This window comes from Parasteatoda tepidariorum, chromosome 3 (genome assembly GCF_982258835.1).
Source record: "Parasteatoda tepidariorum strain Cologne lab strain chromosome 3, Ptep-v5.0, whole genome shotgun sequence".
Classification (NCBI taxonomy): domain Eukaryota; kingdom Metazoa; phylum Arthropoda; class Arachnida; order Araneae; family Theridiidae; genus Parasteatoda; species Parasteatoda tepidariorum.
In genome coordinates this window covers 8,093,121-8,118,193 of record NC_141757.1, presented here as the reverse complement: position 1 = coordinate 8,118,193, position 25,073 = coordinate 8,093,121, and the positions used below count along the sequence as shown (strand labels likewise).

Here is a 25,073-nt window from a genome sequence, read left to right as displayed (position 1 = left end):
AAAAAATCAGTTATATTCTCTTTTTATTTGGAATTTTATTCTGCTGAAACAAATAACTTTATTTTATCTTTTAAAAATAAAAAAAAGCATGAAAAAAAAATAAATCAGTGTCAAAGGAAACATCTGTTTCTAAAGCAGTTTAAAATAAAGGGAAAAGTAAAAACACCTGCATTTCCAATGAACAAAATAAAGAAATGGAAGTTGGAAAAAACTGATCAATCAATCTTGACAGCTGTGCAAGTGCTACTGGTTAGTCCACACATTTCCCTCTCCAATTTGACCATAAATTAGCCACACCCTTTTGACATTAAAAGAACCACTTGGGGTACAAGATGAACTATCCCTTTTGCTGCTTTTTTTATTTGATGTTAATTATACTCTTTTGTTTTCTTATTAGTTATTAACTGATAATTTGTTTTTTTTTATCATATTTAGTTTTTAGCTTGAAACTGGAATTCCGAGGAATTTCCGAAACATGGAATTTCATCGGTGCCATGAATGCCGGATTTGAGGTCCTATACTGTATAGGGTCGTTTATAAATCTTGTATAGTTCAAAGTTATATCTCATTCTCCAGTAATTGTTTTCATTTACACCACCATGTATACTCCACAAAATCTTTCTCTCAAATATTGCGAATACTTTTCTCCAGTTTTGTCATTGTCCAAGCTTCAGAAGCGCATGTCAAGACTGACCGGACAAGAGTTTTGTAGATTAAGAACTTTGCTTTCCTAGAAAGAAACCTAGATTTAATAATTCTTCTCAGCCTTATTTGCCAAATAGAGTCGGTTTTTAATTTTAGGAGACATTCTGCTGTCAATGGTAATAATTGATCCTAAGTAAATAAAACTCCTTACTGTTTCAAATCCATAAGAATCTATTACAAGATAGGAGAATGGGACTCTGTTTCTTGAGAAAAATATATATTTTTTTTCTCTACATTTATAACTAAGCCCATTTATCTTGCAGCCACCTCAAGGGCAAGAAATGCATCTTTCAGGACAGGAAGGGAACGAGCAATTACATCTACATCATCTTTCTTCTTGACCAGTTAAGTGTAAATCAGAGTTTGTTCATTAGAAAACAACAAATTTCCAACACAATCGAGCTACCAGGTCTTGCCCCACTTTTTCCCTTCATTAATTTAATTAAAAATATAAATACTTAAAATTCGCTTTACTGCATTTGTATTTGAATGAGAGGAACTGCCCTTTCAAAATAAAACAAGAAAGCAAAAACTTACTTTATTCTGTTTATTAGTTCCAGTCTGAATCCAGACTTGTACTTCAGAAACTTTTTTTTTATGAATTGCAAGCTCTTCCTAAAAAGAAAATAGTTCATCAATAGTTCATTATTTTTTACAAAAACATATTAAATAAAATATGAAATATTAATTTTGAGAAAATTTTTTTAAGTAAAAGAAAATTTTTATTTAACTTCTTTATTGAAATTTTATTATATCTAGGTAAAAGAAAAAAAAATCAAGCAAATTTTACTACAGCAGAAAACCTATTATCCGGAACGATCTGCACCATCGCTATTCCGAATAACTGATTTTTACGGTTTTCTAAATCGCTACAAAATGCTGTTTTTTTATTGTCAAACCCAACTAAAAAAAAACAATATTATTTAGAAATAATTTTAAAAAGAAGAAAAAAGGATAAAGTAATATACATAAGATTAATAGCATATAAAAGAAAAAAAATAATGAAATAAAAATACATACAGGATTAATATAAAATGAACAAAGGTAAAATGAAAAAAAGGGGGAGATGGACTCTATCTTCCACATTGTTTTCTTCTACTTCGCCATTATCTGCGTCAGGACTCAAAACCATCCACTCCATTTTTTACTTCATTATTAAAATGGAAAACTCAGAGCTTTTCTTTTCCCTCCTATGTCTGAGAGAGACAACATTGGAGTATAATTCTGGATGAAAAATAAATTCTTTCCAAAATTTCTGGAGAAAAACAAAATTTTTTACTTTGTTATTCTTTATTAATCTCAAATGAGAAGGGAAAAATCGCGAGCATTTCTTTTCCCTCCTCCTATGAGCTAGAAAGACATCGTTTGAATATAATTCTGGATGGGGAAAAAAATCTTTCGAAAATTTCTGCAGAAAAAGAAATTTTTTACTTCCCAAAGGAAAATTCTTTCTACAATAAAGTCTGTAATGTTCTGTGACAATATCGCCGCGATTCTGGCAAGCAATTACTATCTAGAAGAGTTTAACTTGGGTTTCAACATTTTGATAAAACATTAATTGAAATCAGAAGGAAAAACATGTGTATCACAATCTTATTCCTCATTAAGATGAGCGATTTTATTTCTCCTCTACTCCAGTTAAACCAGCAGTTTTCAGTTAAATTAGCAAGCAGACATAATAAAAATAATTTATGTTCTACCATGTTTTGCCCCTCCTCACACACCATTCAAAATGAATGAATTGAAAAACAGGTGCAGTTCTAATACTTGACCTTTTGAGTCATTATTCCCATTTCTTTGGTTTTCACTATGCTGAAAGGGGAAATAGCAGAAATGACAGATATTTTTTTAAAAAATAAGAAATAACAGGAAAAAAAGAAGGGGTACAGAGATAATAGGAGTTCTGCAGTCCCTGTAGGGCATACTTTAAGAGATTTCCAAGAATCAAAGAAGACAAATAATTATTTATTTTAACTCTTCTGGACAAAGTAATCGACATATTCTTACTGTGAGAAACTGGCAGTAATGACTCCCCTTGCTTAAGGGCCAGATGATAAGAAAACAGATAAATTCAATAAGTCACCCTTTCTCACAGAGCTATGATTGAAAAGAAACACCTATCTAGAAGGGAATGATTGATGTTATTTAGTACAAGACTCCTACCTCTCTTGACAGAGTATGAAACTAATGCTTATTTCTAAAATGATGGTAAAGTAAACACCTTTTAAAAAAGACAGAAAAATCTTTTGAGGAAAAAAAAATTTTTTTTTAATAGTGGGGAAAATTTATCAAATTTCGTTCCGGATTTTCGGTTTTCTGATTTCCAGATAAGAGTCTCTGTATTGTACTTAGAAAAATAACTAATTGAACAAAGGATTGGTAAAAAGTCAATCTGTAAGAAACAAACAAATAGAAGAAAAAAACTGTCACTGTAGTTACAACAACTATTGATATTCAAATAAATTTGCTATTTCAACAACATATACACTTAGGAAATTTTAATTAACTCTATTTGAATCAAAACTTCAAAACATAAAAAAACCCATAGATCTTATTCTTCACAAGTACAAATCTCAAAAATTATAAGATATACTTAAGATCAAGAATAGAGAGCAGTTTCAGATTTGCACTGATAAAAATGTACAAGTACATTTTTATCAGAGTACAATTAATAAGAGGGTAAAAATAAACTTGAGGGTGCCCCTTGGCGACTTATGTTTGGCGCCATTCCTGTTTGCGTGGAACACTGTGGTAACAGGAATGCGGCCAAAACATAATATTTCAATAAAACATTGGAAAATTTCAAAGCATCGGCCAAAACTTTATAAAATTACAATGTTGTTGTCGTGTCTATGCTAGTGCAAAGATTAGAGTCCTCCAAAAGTCTTGATAACAAGGTTTGCCAGTTCTGGAGCTCGATGGCCATGGAGAATTTCGATGGGAGTTGCTCCAAGTTGAAAGAGGGAGCCGAAATTACAATGAACCCAATATAAGCAAAACTAATAAACCCAAAAAAGTGCAATTTGAATCTAAACAAAAATTTATGAAGTAAGCACAGAAAGAAAAGGAAAAAAACTCCCACAAACAGGACATTTATATCTATTACTATTTAAACCTTCATTCTTACACCAGTCAATCACTGCTTTTTTTTCCATTGTTATTCAAATCATACAGAAACTTAATTACTGCAGTCTTTTTTAGGACCAGAAGCAAGATTAACCTTATAAAATGTAGAACTAACGGACCTCTGAAATTACATAAACCATTGAACATTTAAAAATAACGCTAGAATCTAATTCTAAATCAATCAGAATCACGATTGGGTCTCACAACTTGGCGAGAATCAAGGGGCACCCTCAAATATAGTCTACCCGTTCCTGAGAAAAAGGAACAGATGAGTTGTACAATATTTAGTCTTACAACATTAGTCGGTGAAAATTCTTCGACCCATGTCGAGTAATGTTCTGAATTATCATTCCCGCCCTGAAACAAATCTTTGTGTTTGCGCTTCAGTGAAGTCCCTTTAGAGACCATAATAAAAATGAGTCTTAGAATCACAATGAAGAAGTTTTAAAATATCGCTCTTCCTTTATTGTCAAGCATAATGACTTTGTTTTGGTGGAAATCAAAACTTCACTTTACTTTGCCCGTTTCCGATTTTGGAGTGAAAATATGTTGCAAAATTATGAGCTTGTGGCTTTATTATACTTCATAGAGATTTTTGCGGTAGTACTACGTAAGCTATAAGTTGATCCTCTGAGACTCCATCAAGTCATCATATGTTTGCAATCAAACCACTGCAGAAAGTTTGAAAGTTGGGTAGAGCAAGAAAAACTGTTTTTTAATTTGTATATTTCTTTAGCTATGGGTTATCCAAATATTTTAAAAAATCAATTTACTTGTAAACAAGGCGCTGTTCTCACAATCCGCTTTAATTGTATGTTTTGTTAACCATTTAAAATACAATGCTCTTTGTTTTTCTTGCTGAACCCTTTTATTTTATTTTTAGTTGATGGAAACTATTGCATAACTGGTGGATCTGATGAATCAATAAAACTATGGAATCCTTTTAAATCATCGCTCTTGAAGACTTATATGGGACACGGATATGAAGTGTTAGACGTTCAGACTTCAGCTGATAGTTCACATATAGCATTTTTTATTGGGACGTTAGTACCGCCCAAATAGTGAGAAAGTTTCGAGGTCATGCTGGTATGTTCTTTTATTAGAGAGTTGGGTAATTTTCTTAATGTTGATTTCATATGTAATTATTGGAGATCTTAATTGTTTTAATATATCGCATTTTTTTTTCGCAATACATTAGGGAATCTGTTCAAGCCATCTACTGTTAAGCTAAAAAGTATTGAACTACAAAATTTTAAATAAAGTAAATAAAAATATGTAGAAGTTTGTCTGAGGTGGCTTAGGGTGGGGATATTTCCGTATCGTGATCTGTGACGCCAACAAGATTCGCCAAGGCGCGATTCAACGCAAGCGATCCAGGGAGCACATCAAAGAACATAATTGGAAGGGGCGGAGCTTCAGTAGAGAGGCTGAACAAGAGTCTCGTGTCACATGATTCTACTTTAAATTCTGGCGTCACTGCTCAAGCGTCATATATCACGTGACTCTTAACATTACGCTTTACGTTTACAATGGATTAAACTTATTTCATTATTTATTTATTCATTTTTCTTAGTAATGTTTTCTTTTTAAATCCCTCTTGTAAATAATACATTTAATAATTATATTCAAATAAATTTTTAAATTATTTCGGAAAAATATTTTAATAATAATCAAATTAAATAATCAAATTAAAGATTAATTACAAATAGTTTAATGATGTTCCATTAAATATTTCAATTTCTTAAAAACAAAAAAATTATACATATATATATATATATATACATTATATATATAAACATTATATATATATACTTTATATATATATACATTATATATATATTACATATATATATATCAGTGTTTTCACTACAGCGTGAGAACGCGAGAATCTCGCGTATTTTTTTCTTTTCTCGCATTAAAAAATTATTAACGCGAGAAGATTGCGCACTCTATTAATCAATTTCAAAATGAGCGAATTTTGGAAAAAAATTCGTCTTCTGCCATTTTGAATAAAATCCGTTTCACTTCTCTTCCTTGATCTTTCATTATTTTCAACATGGATCCATGTTATCTAGCTTCCCTACCAGTATTGTTCAGAACCGGTGCGAACCAGAACACAACCCCCCCCCCCACGAATTACGGAACACCTTTCAGAACACATTTTTCTGCAACCACGTGTTCACAGAAGGTAAGACTTCTTCATGTAAGACGTTAAAAATTTTTTCAATGCTACAAATTTACTAAGTGATTCCGAATTGTTCAGCATATGTGGCAAGGTCATTTAGCACTCAAAACCGAATTAAGACAAAATATCGTATACAAATGACTGATAAACATTGGAGCAACCTAATGAGAAAACCTGATGAAAAAGTAGATATAGAACGTTTTCCATATGATGATGCAGTAAAAATATTCAATGCTTTAAAAATTAGAAAATGTTAAAAATGTATTATAATTTAAGAAATATTTTTTTTCCAAGTCTATTCGCGTTTTTTTAATTTTTAGAAATCTCACTTAACTTTTTGAGATCTCACCTTGTTTTTGAGAAAGGGTGAGAAATTCTCTCTCATTTTTTTTTCTGTAATGAAAACACTGTATATATATATATATATATATACATTATATATATATTACATATATATATATATATATATACTTAGGTTATATATATATATATTCATACATTATATATATATTATATAAATATGTATATATTGGTGAAATAAAGAGAGAATTTGAATATTTTATAGAATTTGCATTACATGGAGAGGAAGACCACGGAAACCTCTACAGTTACCCTAGTGGTGTATATATAAACATACATATATTATATATCTATCATATTATATATGTGTGTGTGTATTTATATGTTTATGTATACGTGAATGTGTGTATGCATGTATATATGTATGTATGTATGCATATGTGTTATGTATGTATATGTGTATGTTTGTATATGTGCATGTATGTATATTTATGTATGTGTGCATGCATGTATTTATGAACAGTATAATATATGTATGCATGTACAATATAGATATATATGTAGTATGTACAATATAGGTATATATGTAGTATGTACAATATAGGTATATATATAGTATGTACAATATATATAGTTAGTACAATATATGTATTTATACATGTTCATGATATGCATGTCCAATGTATGGATGTACATATACACAATATGTTCATGCTCAATGTATGTATCCCAATATGCATAATACATTTGAGTATGATTGTACGTACATTGGGCAATTTATATTTTAGATATATTCACACATACATTCGACATGCATAACATATGTACATACACACATTTGAGATGCATATATTGTAGATATGTATATACATATAGCGTACTGATGCATATTCATATAATGTACATGTATGCTATCCCTATCTATGCACATGGTGCAATGTACATATGTCCAATGAATGTATCCACACATGTACAATGCACGTATGTGCCATGTATGCATATCCATTTGTACTACTATATATGCATGTACAATGCGTGAATGTTTGTACATACATTGTACATGCGTACATACATTACACGTATACATATGTACAATACATTTACGTCTAAATATGTGTACAATGCAATAAATAAAATGCATGTAAGTTAACTTATAATGACTCAAGCAAGTTAAATGACAAAATCAAACGACATTTAAATTTAGTTATCAGCTTTAATTATTCTAAGTCATTTTGAAATTCTTTGAATAAAGAATTATTTTCAGGTATTTTCATGAATTGTTTGGCAATGCAGATTTATTTATTTTTTTTTATAACATAATGCATGTTTTATAGAAATTTTTTAAATGGCAAAAAAAAACGGTAAATTTTATGTGTGAAAATAATATTTAGAAATTTAAAATAAAATTATCTCTTGCTTTCAAAAAATATGAGGTCGAGTTTTATAAGCCTTAGAATAAATTTTAAAACAAACTTTAATATCTTTACTTACATAAATTTTTTTTAATATATGCGCAATGTATGTGTATATTGTAATTACATATATTTAAATGTACGCATGTATTTATACATTACTTGTAATTATGTATATGTATACGTTGTATGTACATACGTACATATAACTATTTTTTTGTACTTCCATGCACTACATGCGCTTAAGTATTAACAAAGTATGTAGTTATACAAGTACATACGTAAGTACAAAGTATACATGTACAAAGTTTTGATTGTACAAAGTATACATAAGTACATACTTTGCGTGTACATATATCGATGCACATGTAAATGTATGCATTTTATTACCCGTAATCGTTTTTGTTGTGATTACTTGTAATCGCAGTTACTTGGAATCATGATTAGAAGTAATTGATTACTGTAATCAAAATTGTAATCATGATTACAGCTGTAATCAAAATTTTTTGAAAGTTGTAATTACGGTTACAAGTAATTGATTACTGTAATCAACTATGTAATCATGATTACAGCTGTAATCAAACTTTGTAATCATGATTACAAGTAATCGATTACTATAATTGAAAAATGTAATCGATTACATTTTCGCTCAACTCTGATATAATCGAAAATTTTGATTACTTGAAATCGCGATTTCTTGTAATCGTGATTACAAGTAATTGATCACATAGCTGTAATTATTTGTTATCAATTACAGTTGTAATCGATTACTGTAATCGACGGCCAACTCTAGGATGTATATATGTGTAGATATATGTCGTTGTAGTTCATTTACGTCGCACTAGAGCTGCACAATGGGCTATTGGCGACGGTCTGGGAAACATCCCTGAGGATGATCCGAAGACATACCATCACAATTTTGATCCTCTACAGAGGGGAGTAGGTATATGTATGTATGTATGTATGTATGTATGTATGTATATATATATATATATATATATATATATATATATATATATATATATATATATATATATATATATATATATATTAGATGAACCCAAAAAGGGTTCTATTTTTTTAGTGCTCCTCACACTATTGTATTGATATATTTTGCTTCGGCTATATTGATACAGTATTAGAAAGCACTTCTTTTTGCGGATATAATCGTGTGGGCTAATGAAAAGATCATATCTTTTTTTCCTACGGATATTTATTATTTTTCTTTTCTCTTTTGTCATTGTTCTGTAATTTCTCCATGCTTTCTCTACATTTTGAACTCTCTAATTTCTCTACATATATATATATATATAAAATATAATATAAAAATGTTTAAATTAACTTAATTAATTAACAGGAAAATATTCAGAATTAATTTACAGATACCATTATCATTACAAAAATGCTAAAAAATATTAACTAAATTTATTTTAACTTTTTAAACTAGATGTGAATAATATGCTGGAATAAAAATTATCAACTCCTGTATCAGTGTTACTTATATAGAAAAAATAGAATTTAAAATGAAAATCTTAAAAAAAATAATTAAAACATCAGCAAACCTTCAAGTACCCTCTTCATAGTAAGTGGTAAGAAATTGCCTGACCTCCAGTGTCCTGTTTTAGCTAACAAAAAACTATTTAAACATTTTGGAAGCATCAGAATTATACGGAACAATATCTCATTTGTTTAAATAGCAATGGGGAGCAATATCTTATTTTTTTAGATAGCAATGTCAGAAGCTTAAATATATGTACATGTACAAAATAGTACTTTTTGTGCATAAAACCCCTATAATTTCAAAACTATTTTGCCGATCAATTTAAAGGATTTAGCGTAAAAAACTAAATGCGTTCGTCATAGTCCATTTATTAATTCGCAACATAAAGAAGTATTTTTATTTTCTCACAGGAATTTCAGATCAAAACACAATTGACACTACTGACTGTTATTGAGAATTCTTAATTTTTGAAAGCTAACTCTTATTTTTCCCAGTAAGTTTTCAAAGAAAAGAAAAAGAAAAAAACTCCCTGGAACAGTTAAAAATAATTGTTACGAAAAAAAAATACTTGTCAGCCATGTTTAAATTCAATTTCGCTGCATTTTTTGCACACGGTACTTTCTTTTCTCCAAACAAAGGTGTAGCGTGAGGGGGGAACACGCTTATTGTTTTTTTGAGAACTGCTCTTTTATTTTAGTTATATATATAGTATATATATACATTTATTAATAAACATACGTTAATATAAAGAATTAATATGCATATATACAAAAAAAATTAAAATAAAGAAACAGTTTTCTATGAAAAAAAAAGCATGTTCCCCCCCCCCCTCATGCTACGCATATGGAGACACGTGAACGACCGTCATCTTGTTCAACAATTGGCGGGTAATTTAGAGCGGTCATTCAGTTTTGCTATAATGTTGAATAGGCATGTTCACGTATAATTTTTCCCTATGTTATAACGTTTGGCATTTTTAAATGAATTTTATTATTTCAATTTTCGAATTATAACTTCGACAGTACTAATAATTTTAATTTCATTTTTTAGAAATTACCCTTCTGCATTTTAATTAAAGCATAGTTATTATTTTTTAATATGAAGTCAATGCCGAGCAAAAGATTAAGCTTTTAAAAACTGTATTCACCAAGTATTTTATAAATTATTTATAATCAACTTAATAAATTTGTGATCCGATAATTGAAAATCAAGAATATGCCTACTTCCTCCCCCCCCGGACATTTTTATTTATGTCTTTCCTTTTCCTTCAATACAGCCGTGATTTATTTATATATCTAAGGATAATTTCATTGAAAGAGCTGGTAAGTAATTTTACAATAAGTTTGAACTTTATTTTTATAAAAGAAAATACTTAGTTTTTGTTTTTATTAATAATATTAAGTGCTTAATTAGTTCAATTAACTCGAGATTTGTTTTTTAAATCTATTTCCTTTTTTAGAAAAACTTCACCAATTTAGAATAATATGTAACAAGAATTTATTTTAAAAATTATAATTACTTCTTCTTTAATGTTTAATTACAATAATTTTTTGTCAGAACAGTGTTGCATGAGTTAGAATAAAGGTTTTGTTTTAAACGTATTTTGCTAATCAATAATTATTAACTTTAAAAGAAATACTAAAAAACTTTTTTTTTAAATATACTCATTTAAAAGATTGTTCTTTTCCTAAATTAAAACTAAGTCTCTTTGTTTTTATATTTGTTTAGTTTCCAGTTCAAACAAAGGGAGAAAGGATCAGGTTTGTTTCTTTCGTAATTCAAACAACTCCTACATCATGAAGCCCATCCCACTCCAGACGATTTGCGAAAACGTCATTTTTGCCGTTCTTGGCCACGCCCCCTCAAAAAACTCCCCGCAGGCACTCGTAGGGATCTCGCCAAATTTTGGCATAGATCACGATACGGAAATCATCCCCATTTAAAGACAACTGCAAACTTAAAGCAGTGCAGCAAATTTAAAATACCATTTTTTTTTAATTGATTATAAAATCTCTAAAATTTCCTTTTTCTAGAATGTTATCTAAATGGTTTGAGAGTTGGTGTGAAATTTACATTTTTGTGAAATCCTCGGATTGTTTTTTTTCTCTCATGTTGGTAACTTAGCTTATTTATGTACTTAATTTAAAATATTTTTTCCTTTCTTACCTAAAGGGTGAAAATGTTGAACATCCTTGAAGTATTTTTGGATGCTGAAGATTACAAATATGAAAGAATTGATGTTGGTATCACTGGTAGTCAAAAACAAAAAGCTAGCAGCTGACCTGATGGTTAGTTATTAATTAAACTACCCTTCTATTTTTCGAATTTTATGTTGTTGCATGTGGTTAAATGAAATCATTGCTTCTTTATAATCATGTTTTTTGTAAAAAAATAAAAAAATCCTTTTAACTGTCAATTTTTCTAAAGTATAAAAGTCTATAAAAAAAACTAAACTTATATTATTTTTTTTATTTTCCTTTTGAAAAGACAGCTAGTTTTTTAAAGTGGTCATTAAAAGTTTCTCACATTTTCACCAGATATTAACGTAATTTTGTTAACTGAAATACATTAATAAATTAAAAATAAATGTTCATTAAGCGTTTTATTCTTTTCTAGTGAAAGTTCATAAAATTTTAATAAATACTTGTGAAAAAAACAAACAAACATTTATATGCATCTTAAAATTTTCTAATTTTTAATTTCCATAAGCTTTTACTGTATAAATAATAGATAATGTACCTCTGCAAGTGTATAAATAATTATTTTAAGTAAAATCACATTTATTCGATAGGAACCTGAAACAAAAGTTGAATCTGTTGCTTTGGATACTCATCATTATGAGCAACAAGAAGATATGGCCAGAGCTTTGGAACGAAGCACGAAAGATCATGTATTCAAGATTCAACCTGTGTACATACAAGATGATTCAACCAAGCAAGCTACCATGCCTGACTACAATTCTGTCTTCACTGTTTCATCTGGTAAGTAAAATTTTTGCTGATAATAAGTGTAATACTTTTAACTTATTGTATTAATCTATATATAATTAAAACATTTTAATTTTAATGGAAAACATTTATAAATAAGAATTTTTCAAAGTACTTTTTTTTTTCAAGAAATAAAAATATTTTTTCTTCATTAAGAAGGATATATATTGTCCTAATTTCTTATGAATCAAGAAATTGTGCAAAGTTATTTTAATTGACAATCACATTTTTTTTATTTATGTTTTTTAATATTCCAAAAAAATCAGTTATCAGTTTTATTACTAATTCAATGGTATATATATTTATTTTTAAAGTCTTACATAATTATATGCATTTAAGGCACAATTTAGTTTTTCTTGCATTGTCAATAGTTAATTCATTATTAACTTTGAAGAAAAATTCAATTATTACAATATACATATAAATTATTAAAATCACAATTTTTTAATTTTCTTTATTTGAGAGTGGTTATGGTTTAATAGCCCTTAAATTCACATTTCTGATTATAATTCCCAATATTTGTGACTTAAAAAGTAACACCTAAAGGAGAAGAGATTTGCCTGAAATATATTTTTTAAATGTAAAAGTTTATTTAGGTGTTAAGTAATTTTTTTAAAGAATTGATCATACAAATCTGTTTCAGAATATGAATACTGCACAATTCTTTATTTAATCCGTATTCAGTTCTGAATTGATGATCTGAATAATAAATGTCCAATGTGTTAAATTAGCTGTAAATTTTTTTAAATTTCTACGTCTCTAATACTAATTAATAGAAATATAGCTTAATATTAGTATGATTTTCAAAGGGATATAAATTATATGCTAACATTAATGTTTTAATATTTCAGTAAATTAAGTTTAAACGAGATCATGAAGTTTGTACTCCAACAGAACAAAACTGCTCTGCAAAACTCTAAACAATGATTTATATATTTTATTATGTAAATAACATAATAATTTTTTTTAATATTTAGTATTGTCATTTAATTCCTTATCTTTTAGAGAGTTATTAATTTATAATTCTTACAAGAATGAAGAAAGCATATTATTATTTTTTATATATTGATTTTCATTTTTAAAAAATTTTTTATTATAAATTAAATGCTGAACTTAAGTTTGATTAGGACATAAAAAAGTGAAATTGCTTACAACAAAAGCATTAAAAAAATGATAATTAATTGAAATTAATTTTATTTGCATTAATATCTTTTACTCCTAATTGGTATAGAATAAAATATAAGTATAGAATATTACTTAATAAATTTAGCTTAATAAAGTTTATCTTCTTTAATTTTTTGTTTTATGAATAATTTTATAAATAAATTTAAACATGGAATTTATAGTTTTAGTTTTATCTTTTATATTAAGTTTACAAATTCAATGTAAATGAACAAAGCCTGTTTAAAGACTTAGTTTCAACTAATTTCATAAATTTTAATTTTATTCTCTGTGATAATTAAGGATTTCTTCCATTTCATCCAGTTTATTCCATTGCATTCTGAATGTGCAAAAATAGTGTCTTATCCCTGTTAGGATGCAAAGTATGTCATTTATAAAAGTTTAACCCTATTCTAAATTTAAAAATTACAGAAATGTTTCAAGCAAATTTAGGAGGAAATCATTAGGCAGGACTTTTAGCTTTCTACTTTACACTGTAGCGTATAAATCAGTACAAGAAAAAATACATCCTAATACATTAACATGTTAACTTTATTCATTTAGTTTTTAAAATTACTTACTAATAATTATTTTTTCTATTATGAGACAACATGAATATTAACTGAAGGCAAGTAAACAACTATGTTGACATTAGCATGACTCTGAAATTTTGTACAACTTTTTTATTTCAATAAAATGAAATACATTCAATGACTATACTCTTATGAATGGACACAGAGGAACAAAATTACATTAATTTTTATTTGGTGTAAAATAACATAATTTATAAGTATTTCTATGTAAAGTTATTTTTTAAAAAAAAAATTTTTTTTTTTTGAAACATTTGTGCCAGATTCTTACAGATTTTCTAAAGTTATTTTTCTATTTTTACTGCACTTTTTCTTCCTACTTGAGGAGAATGCTTCGCAAAAAAAAACGAAGGAGAAAAAACTATTCTCAAGAATTTACGATAGTTAGTTAAAAGCATTTACATTAAAAAGTATTTACATAGTTGAAAAATAACTTTCAATATTCTCTTTTTTGTATGTTTCAAAATTTATGATAACTACTGAAATCAAACAAAAAAAATTATCAATTAATAAGGAATGGTGTCAAGTGCTTACAGTCTAAATTTTTAAATCCTTTGTCATTTATTAATTTATTTTTGTAGCATACTAGTCCAGATAGTTGTAACTTAGGTACTGGTTTTCAGTTTTGCTGCATAAATGTTTCATTTAATACTTCCTTTATTTACTACTTCGCTACATTACCTTTTATATTTTTAACATCTCATTAAACACTTTTTAAATGGTATAGTTATATATTGATCAATTATTCGTTGTTAAAAGTTTAAAATTAGGCTATGATTAATTTTACTTAGTATAAGATTCTTCTAATCTAATAAATAAATATTTCTTATATAAAAATATTATTTATAAATATTCTAAAATAATATTTCTTATAACTGGAATAATAAAAGTACCATCAGTATTGTTGCAAGTAGAGTGGCAGCATTTTAAAGTGCATATTTATCCACTAGCTATAATTTAATAAAATTTCAAGCCATATCTGTTAAATACGATACTGCAGATAAGATACTCTAAAATTTGTATTTCAAAATTAGTTCCCAATAAGTTATGTTTTCTTACATTATTTAGATTTTGTAATTTTTTCAAGAACATAAATATTTAATAAACATACAATGAAATTCATCAACTAGCTTAAATAAGTAATTTCAGGCGAGATCTGTATATTGTAAAATTTCTATTTTAGTATAATATTCTATTATACTAAAATTTCTATTCTATTTGCTTATAAGTTATATTTTCCTACATTATTTAGATTTTATATTTTCTTCCCTAACACAACAATTAAAATGCATAGTTGGTTACTAAATTTACTGCACACAAAATAGTCTTAACTTCTTTTTTAAGTGTATTTTTTCAATCGTCTCCTGTTTTGTAACAAAAACTCCTGTATTTTACAACTGTTTCCTGTTTACCCGTATATTCAGTAAGTTTCTTTGTATTTGTTGAAGAAATGTTTAAAAAAAAATATTTTTCCATAAAATATCTATTGATGGCAAAAATAAAATTAAAAAATCTTTAATTTATATATTTTTGCTTATTATTTAAAAATATAAGCAAAAAAAATCTTCTTTAGATTAAGATTTATATACATATTTTTTACTTAGCATAATGTAAGTGCGTATATTATTTCCAATTTTGAATTTCTCTTTTTGACTTACAGGATTATGCATGATGCATCAAAAATTTACTTGTAGTCTAAAAAATGTCACTAGTAAAATCTCCGTTATTTTTTTCTCCAATGTTGACAGGTATGCATTTATTTGTTGGTCCTCTTTATATTGATAAATTAAGAAGATAAGTCATTATCTAGACATTTTATGTTATTTAGCCTGTTTACACATTTGAGCTGGTCAATAAAAAAATTTTTGCTACACAAAACACATTGTAAAATACAAATAATATAATATTATAATGTGTTGAGTGAGAGTCAAGTATCTTAAATCTCATCACCATCAGAACAGAATGGGGAAAAAAGACAAGACAGTTTTCTGAAATGCATAGCTTTAGTGTTTTTATTGTGAATAAAAACATTATTCAGTGCTAATATGTCGGAATTAATGGTTACTCAATAATATGTTATCGCAGTAATAACGACCTCACTTTTGTATTTTACTTTTAATTAAGAATCATAATTTGGAATATAACAGTTAAGAACAAGATGATTAGATATAGAAATTTAATAGAACAATGTTAATGTTAGTTTTTACAAAGTTAACTATAAAACTGCAAGTTCACTGGAAACATCATACTTATTTTGCTGCTAATGACCATTGGCACTCTTAACAGCAATAAGTTTATATATATTTCTTACTATGTTTATTTATTAATTCAAAATATTTTTGGGAATGTATAGTGTAATGAAAAATGAAATTTTCCTTTATTTGAATACAGAGTGCATAGCGTTTTTAAAAAATGCTTGAAGGTGCTTATTTTTGATTTACGTTTTTTAAAAGCTCTTAAAGGTGCTTTTTATATTCGGGATTTGAAAAAAGTGTTTAATTCTATCTTTCAAAAAGAGATTTTTTCTTTGCTGTGGCGATTGGGGTTTTAAATTATAAAAAAAAGCATGATCTTCACAATTTTCTCTACCATATTTATCAGAAACTAGTTATTTTATCATGTTTATGTTAAGTTCTTAAAAATGTTATTGAATTTTATTGATTTTATGTTTATAAATTAAGAACTTTAAACAAAGAAAAAAATAATTTTTATTACTGCACAGATCCTAATTATGATTTTTTTATAGTGATTAAAAATATTTTTGAGTGCTTGAAAAATACTTAAAGGGTGCTTATTTTTTGTTGAAAAATCTGGCTACCCTAAAATAAAATATTGTTTATGCAGGTTGATGATCAAAGCTTGATCAAAGCTTTTTATGATGGGCATGTGTTGGGTGCAGCAATGTTTTTGATAAAAGTAGGATCACAATCAGTACCCAACAAGCACACGACTTTTGGGCTAGTGAAAGGACAATGTCGTCTCACCTAAAGTGCCATTACGGCGGGCTTTTCATTGCCGTATCGGTTCCGTTAATAAAGTGAAATCTGGGCCAAAATGAGGGCCAGTGCATGGCAGTTCAGGCAAACTTTTGGCAATCGTTAAAGGTCCGGTACTACTTTGTTGCCTTTGGATTGCTTTGCCATTTTTGCCTGTTAAATACCGGAAAACAAATTTCATTTCACAGATTAAAGAGAAAATTGCCATAAAGGCTTTTATTGTACCTTTATGATGTCCCTTTTGCCTTTTTATCAAAAACTGAATACGTTCACTGGCACTCGTCGTTGCCTCAATTGCCGTTAAGCCACCTTAACTGTAGTTTGATTAGAAAACGTCTATGCCGTCTTTGCCGCTATCGCACCTTTATTTCAGGAATTTAAGCGAATTTCTTTGCCAATATACCACCCTTAACTCACCTTACACTTGGTTCAATAGAAAACTTTAATGCCGCCCTTGCTGATATCACATCTTTATTTTAGTTATCGCGGCAATTTTTTTTCATTAACTTGCCTTTAATTTCAAATGCTTTAACAAATTTACTGTATGTTGATAACAATTCATATTTTGGGAACATATATTGTCACGAGCGTTTGTTTTACTCTGCAGATATCAGCAATAGTAATTTCTTGCATTTTAGCTGCTTATATTGTAATAAAACAATAACTATCATTTTATGCAAAAAAATTTATGACAATATAAAAAGCAAAATGATGGGTGAAAAGTTTAATTCATATTCAATTATCATCCAATGAATCTTCTTACATAATAAAACAGATTTTTTTAGATCATTTTAAACAATTATAAATACAATAAGTTAAAAGTAGAATCGTATAAAAACATTGCGTGTTCACATTTTTTTACACATTATGAGGTAAAACTAAATAAAAATTTTATTCTAAGATAAAACATTTAGCAACCTAGTGTATAAGTTAAAGTTATGAAAAAAAATTAAAATAATTATATTTATTAAACCTACAATTAGCTTTTCTTGTTAGAAACAAAGCCACAACCCAGTCATTATTTTTATTTTCAATATTATTCATATTTAATATTGGATAACTTTCTATTCAATAATATTCATATTCAATAATAGATAAACAAGACATAGACATAAATAGTTTTTAAAAAAATTACTGGGTTCATGTAAATGACACATCAAAATCTATGATTTTAAATAAATAAAGCTAGAATTTTAATAAGAAATGCTTAAAATTTAAAATAAAACATGACCTTAAGAAAAGAATATTATTTTATTTCAATATAACAAATCAAAATACAAACAAGTACATAAAAACTTTACAATAACTTCTTAATAAGCATCCAATCAGAATGAATCTAGTTTTCCTGCAAAAAAGTAACCAATTTATTTTACTACAGGTATATTAAATAATGTGCACAGAAACAAAATATCTAATTAATTTCTGACGCATTTTAATTCTGGGTTAAGTTATACTATCAATTAATTCTAACTATTCAAAATACTTTTATTGATCCCAGGGAAATATTTTTAAAAAAAATTCTATCCAATAATTTTTAACAATTTAGTTTTTCTCTTACAAATATTCTACGTTATACAATTTACTAAAGTTGCTCAAACCACCTGAGTTTTTTTATTATTTACTTTACACAAAAATAAATCTTAACTGATTGTAACAAAAGGTAATAATAGCACAAAATGAATATTCCAGCTTGTATTTAAACTAAGTATTAATTTTATAAAATTCCACTGTACTTTATAATATCTATTGCAAATGTGTAAAATAGCGGATTGTAGCATCAAATATTAAAACAACTATGAATAATATCCTATGAATTAACGAAACAACCTGGTTAAAACTTCTCTTTACAGTATTATGAAACAATTAATTAGTTTAAAAATAGAGAGAACTATGATTGACTTTGAAAAAGTGATGACCAAATTTCCTTACTTTAAACTCATCTATTATAAACTATTAACTTTTAAAATGCTTCCATAAGTTAGAAAACTAACTGAAGCGGTACATATCGCTTAACAATGTTTATATATTGCATTTTGTAACTACAGATCAATCTATTTAATAATTGAACATAAAAATGCATTTTAAATAAAGAATTTGATAGCAAAGCTTTAATATTTTTTGAACTAGAAAGAATACATTCTCACCAAAATAGTTTGTAGCTATTAATATGTTATGTAATGTTAATATTTTTAATATTTAAGCAAAATTTTAATTTTTCACGATTAAGAACTATGAACGAATTTTTTACTTTATAACAACATGTGAAAATATTTCAAGTTTATATAAAATTAAATTATTTCTTTAAAAGAAATTTTAACCTCAAGGAAATAAGCAAACTAAAGGTTTTTTAAAAGGAAAAAAATATATAAGAAAAATTTTTTAAGATAGTACTTTTAAAATCTAAAAATATGTTATTTGATTAAAATTTCTATCAATTAAAAGAATATATGATCCTTCAAAATTATACTCCATTAAGTATTAATTACCTAAAATTAATATTGTGCCAATTATTATAAAAGAAATTATTAAAATATGAATAAAAAAGAATGATTTTCTAAATTCGTAATGAATTTACAAACTAACTAAAGAATATAAATTTTATGCCATCAAGGTAGGTTGATTTATACTAAACGGTTTTTTAAAATATTTAAATTTTTCATACATAAAAAATTTAATTTGAATAGAACCAGTTGATAAAAAATAAAATTTTCTCATAAAATTTTCTGAATGGGAAGGGTTTGATTCGGAAAGGAAAGGAATCGATTTTCTAAAAATAAATACAAATAAATGATTTGAAATTCCTAAATATTGTAGCTTCTCTACAAATATGTCTAAAATAAATTTATGTGATGGAATGTTCTACAAATGCTTCATATAACAAACACCAAATTACTTTTCTGATCACTAAAGATAAAATTAGTTAAACAATGTGATTATTGAACAAAATAAAATAAAAAGCCACAGAAACATCTTGTTAAAAACGCATGAAGCTTGTTCATTCATGTTACATTTCTACACATGCTTTCTGTTCGTGCATATTCTGAAATACATCATAGGTTTAAGTATGTAGATTCATGTATTCAGAATTATTTCTGTTTTAGGGGGATTTTAACACAACTCCAGATAGTCACTTGGGGCCTGCGTGGATTGATAAATGCAGGCTAGACCTGCTGATTACAGATTCTACAGATGCTACTACTATTAGAGTCTCAAAACGTTGTAGAGAAAGAGATTTTTTGACCAGAGTATATGACTGAGTTGAAGAAGGTGGTAAAGTAAGTTTACATCTTCCTATTTTCTTAATTATCTTCAGTGTTGTGAATGTTCATCATTGAAGTTTATCTTATTCTCATATTAATTAGCATGAAATTACAATAACTCTTTGTTATATTGTGCCTTCCAAGGGTCTAAAATGAATCAAAGTTTAAAAGGGCATTAGACAATGCCTGTTAGGCTGAACTTATAAACTGTTTTCTTTTCAGTAAAAACATTTGCCTCAATCTTTATAACCAGGTCAATCAATCAGTTATAACCAGGAAAGAGGTTAAATTGGTTCTATTGAGTAAAAATTTTTGCTTGTTCATTTGTGACATAGAAAATATCAATCCCTGTCCAGGCACCCAAAGCTGTGTTTTTTGATACAGAATAAGATTGAAGCAAATATTTATATTTTGGGTATAAACTTGAGTAAACTGTTAACTTTGTTGTATTCATCATCATCATTGGTACAGCAATCCACTTTGGCCTTCTCTAGAACATTTTCCCATATTGTGCTTCTTGTTACCAGGTTAGTGATTTCCGGATTTTCGAGGTCGTACTGTATTTCAAATTATAATTTTTTTATAGTGCAAGAATATTTTATTTGTAATTTTTTTTTTAGTTTGATAAAATAATTAAAAATTGTATTTAAATTAGATAATCTGATTTTACTTTTAAATAATTCTAAAACAATTAGTGATAAAAAATGAAATATACAGTGCGCTAAAAGTGAAAGCTGTTGCAATTTCACAGGGGACTTTAATATTAGTTTTAAAAAAAGTTTCTATTTTATGGCAGTAATGGTAAACATTAAATTGAATTTTGTAATCATACTTTGTAGCTATATAAATAATTTAACTTGTGATATTACAAAATGAAAAAAGTTTTTTTTTATGAATTTTGAATTCCATTCCACATATTTCATTCTATGGATATAAAGTAAAAGCCTGGCTGCTCAAAATTTGACTGACCAGAAAGATAAAGAAAGTAGAACTTTCAGAAATTTATAGTTTATTCTTTTTAAAAAGGAAGGTTTGAAAATACACTGTAAAATATTGATGGATTCTTAATGAATACCTCCTCTCCTTCAATATCTCTCAATTATAAACAAGTAGTTAGTTTAAAAAGAGCTGCCCTTCAGTTTTTTTTTGTTTATCCTTAGTAATTTTTTTGAATAACTTTTTTAGGTTTTTTCCTTTATCATTTTTTTTATAAGTGTCAATTGCAATAATTTTTATTATTAAAGTGTATCATTTTTCCAGAAATTAATATAATGTAATATACCAAGATTTTTGGTGCTTAAGTATCCGAAACTTTCCAAATCCAGAATTTGCCGATTGCTGTGCATTCCAGATAATTACATTTTTAATGTATTGCTCTCTTTTGATGCTTTTGGATAACCTTGCAAATTTTTTTTGGGTCTTCTATTAATGAAGATTAGCCTTATCTATGAATTCTCATTGTATTTTAAAATATAAGAGAACCCCCACATAACTATAACCCTCGTTCATTATTTTTTTATCTGTAGCAATAGAGATTGAGAACCAATTTTGATTCATTTTTCATTTGAAGGGAGCATACGTTGCTATTTTTGAAGAATAGTTTACAATAAGAGTAAGTGTAATTGTTTAGTAGAATTATAATTAGCAAGCTGGAACTAACATACTTATATTTTTTATTGCTTTCATAAGTCTCGTTATAACCTACATTTTCAATGCTACCTATTTCTCCAAATTTTCTGCTAGATTTTATATTTTTATAATTTTTATATTTAGAGTGATGGCAAATCTAGTTCGGCAATAGTCCCCTACAATATTTAATTTGAATTCCTAAATTTAATTTAGAATAATTGTAACCATAACTAAGTTTGTAAGTCATTTTTCAATTCTTATTTCTTACAATTTAAGAAAATCAATCTTGCAAAGAGCATAAATTGGCAAAAATTCATTTTAATACGATGAACCTTTTCATTGTACCCAATTGTGGCTAAGTGAAGGGCTACTTTATTTTAAGTGACTTTTTAGAAATTATGTATATGTTTAAAATATTTGTTTAAATCAAAATTGATCATATTTTTTTATAGATAATTATGCCAGGTTATTGTGTATCTGAAACGATTGGTCATAAAGTCATTATCAGTGCCAAGAAAATTGAATTTGAAAGCCAGATTGTAAGTTAGTTATTAACTTAGTTGTTAGTTTTAATAAATTTATGATCTGAAGTTCTTTTCATGATATGAGTATTTAAATAGGTAGAGGTTAAAATGTCTGTGCAGTATATGTTGTTCAGTGCACATGCTGATGCTAAAGGATTCATTAGAACTAATTCAGCATTGTGAGCCATCTAAAGTCTTGCTGGTGCACGGAAAAGCTTCGAAAATGGAGTTTTTGGCAAAGAAAATCACCCAAGAACTTGGTAGAAAATTGCATCTAAGTTCTAAAATACAAAAAAAGAAGCATATATTGAGACATTTTTTAATAGTTTTGTGAACTGTCCTCCATTCAGATGCTTTATTTAAAAGAATGTGTAAGAAGATTAAGAAAAGTAGTTTCGTCATTGCTTAGATTGATAGCAATGCTATTTAACAGCATGTAGTTTTATTTCGAGAGATAAATTTGTAGTTATCAGCATTGCCAGATTTTGTTTATTTATCCTGATTCATTAAAAATTCTCCTGATTTTTGTATATTCTATGAAGTTTTCTAAAAATCAGCAATGTATGCTAGGGAGAAAAAAAAGGTAAAGAATGTTTGTGCCAGCTTTCCTTTGATACACCAGTATCTGTGCAAGTTGATACTTCATTAAATCTATTGAAGAAGCAGCTCTTTGTAGAATTTGGTAAATTACAAGTTAAATATTTTTCTTAAATGAAATTTTATAAAGGTAAAGTTTTTTTTATGTGCTTCATATTGGAAATATGAATTTAAATTACTATATTAATGAAGAGAGATTCATGTAAGACTATTTATACTTTTTTGTCCAAAACCTTAAATTTTTTACATTTAATCCTGCAAACATAAATAAATTAAAAACATTTTATATTATTGAAATTCTTATGCATTAAGAATTTTTAATGTAATCATTACAGTATTAAAAAAAATATATTAATATTATTTTTTATTTATCTTTTAATAATAAAACTTTTCCCTTTTTTGGTATATATTTTTCAAATACAAATACTTTGGTTTTGTCCAGAAATAGAGAATTCTTGTTTACTCATAAAGGCTTCCCCATTCAATTAGAAAAAGTTATACTTCTCAGATCTATACCACATAACTATTCATTTGGATTGCACACTTACAGACATTGCACTAGTTTAAACCTTTCATAATGGATACATTGAAATATTTATTAGAAAGCTGTAAACTTTTTTTTACACATTAATAAATATTTTTCAAAGTATTTGTATTTTTCAAATACAAATACTTTGGTTTTGTCCAGAAATAGAGAATTCTTGTTTACTCATAAAGGCTTCCCCATTCAATTAGAAAAAGTTATACTTCTCAGATCTATACCACATAACTATTCATTTGGATTGCACACTTACAGACATTGCACTAGTTTAAACCTTTCATAATGGATACATTGAAATATTTATTAGAAAGCTGTAAACTTTTTTTTACACATTAATAAATATTGAGTGTAGTTAGTACCTCTGAGTTCTGTTAAAAATACATGACTTTTTTCTATATTTGATCATTTGTGATCTAACTCAATTTTGACTTAGGGGTTTTGAATTTGCTGAAAGTGTAGTTCTAACATCTGAATGTGAAATGGTTTAACAAAAACCTTGTAAAGAATAATGTTAATTGGACTAATTTGCAGAAATTTTACATTTTTCTTTAACTCCCACAATGCACAATTTTGTTGTTATGCCTAAAAATATTCAAGCTGGTAATTTTTTAATTTGTTGGTTTAAGCCATATTAAAGCCATTTTACATTAAAATAATTAACAACATCTAGAATTTAAGAACAAATCAGCTCAATTTTGATCTGACTCAATTTTGACTTAGGGGTTTTGAATTTGCTGAAAGTGTAGTTCTAACATCTGAATGTGAAATGGTTTAACAAAAACCTTGTAAAGAGTAATGTTAATTGGACTAATTTGCAGAAATTTTACATTTTTGTTTAACTCCCACAATGCACAATTTTGTTATTATGTTTAAAAATATTCAAGCTAGTAATTTTTTAATTTGTGGGTTTAAGCCATATTAAAGCCATTTTACATTAAAACAACATCTAGAATTTAAGAACAAATCAGCTCAACAAAGCAGTTTTGGTTGAACTTTTAATTTATTATAATTTGTGTGTTATATAATTTTTCCCACTTGATTTAACTAGATAGTAATTAATTTAATAAATTAATTTAATATCCTACTAGTAGGAATAAATTTAGCAGATTTAAATTATTTTTCACTAAAAGCAATGTTAAAATTTAGTATTTAAAACAAATAGTTTTGTAATCATTCCTTATTGCAGCATGCAGTCTGAGCATTTCACATTTGGTTATGTTTGTGTCGAAAATTTTCATCAGTTGAATGAACAAAAAATGATCACACAATGAACAAAACATGTTCATTGAATAACAAAACCAAAAACTGATTTTTAGCTAGCAAAAACAACATGTGATTGGACAACTTTAGACATTGCATGCTTCGGGTGACTATTAATTTTGTCCTATACTCTCAAGGCGCAAAGAATAAGAAAGTTTAAAAAAAAGAAAATTGGAATTTCAAAATTATTGCAATTTTTTAAATGAGTAGTCAATACTGAAATTATTCGCCAGTGTTTGTTTTTTTTTAATTTCTGTAGCATTTAATTATTTTGTTCTTAATGTTATAACTCATTTAAA

The 25,073-nt window shown here is 27.0% G+C and overlaps 2 protein-coding genes across 9 annotated transcripts in view; one reads left to right on the top strand and one right to left on the bottom strand.

The window, feature by feature from the left end:
* The window catches only part of LOC139424848 (cell cycle checkpoint protein RAD17-like), a 33,069-nt gene extending 28,705 nt beyond the window's left edge, over positions 1-4,364 (bottom strand). For 5 of the 7 annotated variants that reach the window (XM_087158743.1, XM_087158745.1, XM_087158744.1 and 2 more), the window contains exons 1-2: positions 4,126-4,364; positions 1,243-1,320 (exon numbers count right to left, since the gene is read on the bottom strand). In XM_087158743.1, coding sequence (XP_087014869.1) covers positions 1,243-1,320; positions 4,126-4,239 — 192 coding nt within the window. In that variant the 5' untranslated portion in view covers positions 4,240-4,364. Of the gene's footprint in view, positions 1-1,242; positions 1,321-1,495; positions 1,650-4,125 lie in introns of those variants that run through there. The other 2 variants (XM_087158747.1, XM_087158748.1) reach the window with 2 other exon arrangements.
* Positions 4,365-4,489: 125 nt separating this feature from the next.
* LOC122273133 (uncharacterized) lies at positions 4,490-23,589 on the top strand. 2 transcript variants are annotated; one of them, XM_087158752.1, is made up of 8 exons: positions 4,491-4,642; positions 4,715-4,917; positions 11,402-11,517; positions 12,021-12,210; positions 15,628-15,715; positions 20,065-20,238; positions 22,305-22,391; positions 22,473-23,589. In XM_087158752.1, exons 3-6 carry the CDS (start codon positions 11,437-11,439, stop codon positions 20,126-20,128), a joined length of 423 nt encoding a protein of 140 aa, XP_087014878.1. In that variant the 5' UTR covers positions 4,491-4,642; positions 4,715-4,917; positions 11,402-11,436; the 3' UTR covers positions 20,129-20,238; positions 22,305-22,391; positions 22,473-23,589. The 2 variants fall into 2 exon arrangements, with proteins under 2 accessions (XP_087014879.1, XP_087014878.1); XM_087158753.1 differs by lacking the exon at positions 15,628-15,715 and having other exon boundaries at positions 4,490-4,642.
* The last annotated feature ends 1,484 nt before the right edge of the window (positions 23,590-25,073 follow it).

What these genes read in the sequence shown, in the direction of transcription:
- LOC122273133 (XM_087158752.1), top strand. Translation starts at nt 11,437, where the DNA reads ATGCTGAAGATTACAAATATGAAAGAATTGATGTTGGTATCACTGGTA. An exon ending in AGCTAGCAGCTGACCTGATG is followed by an intron (nt 11,518 to 12,020) that starts GTTAGTTATTAA and finishes TTTATTCGATAG; the next exon opens with GAACCTGAAACAAAAGTTGA. An exon ending in TGTCTTCACTGTTTCATCTG is followed by an intron (nt 12,211 to 15,627) that starts GTAAGTAAAATT and finishes TTTGACTTACAG; the next exon opens with GATTATGCATGATGCATCAA.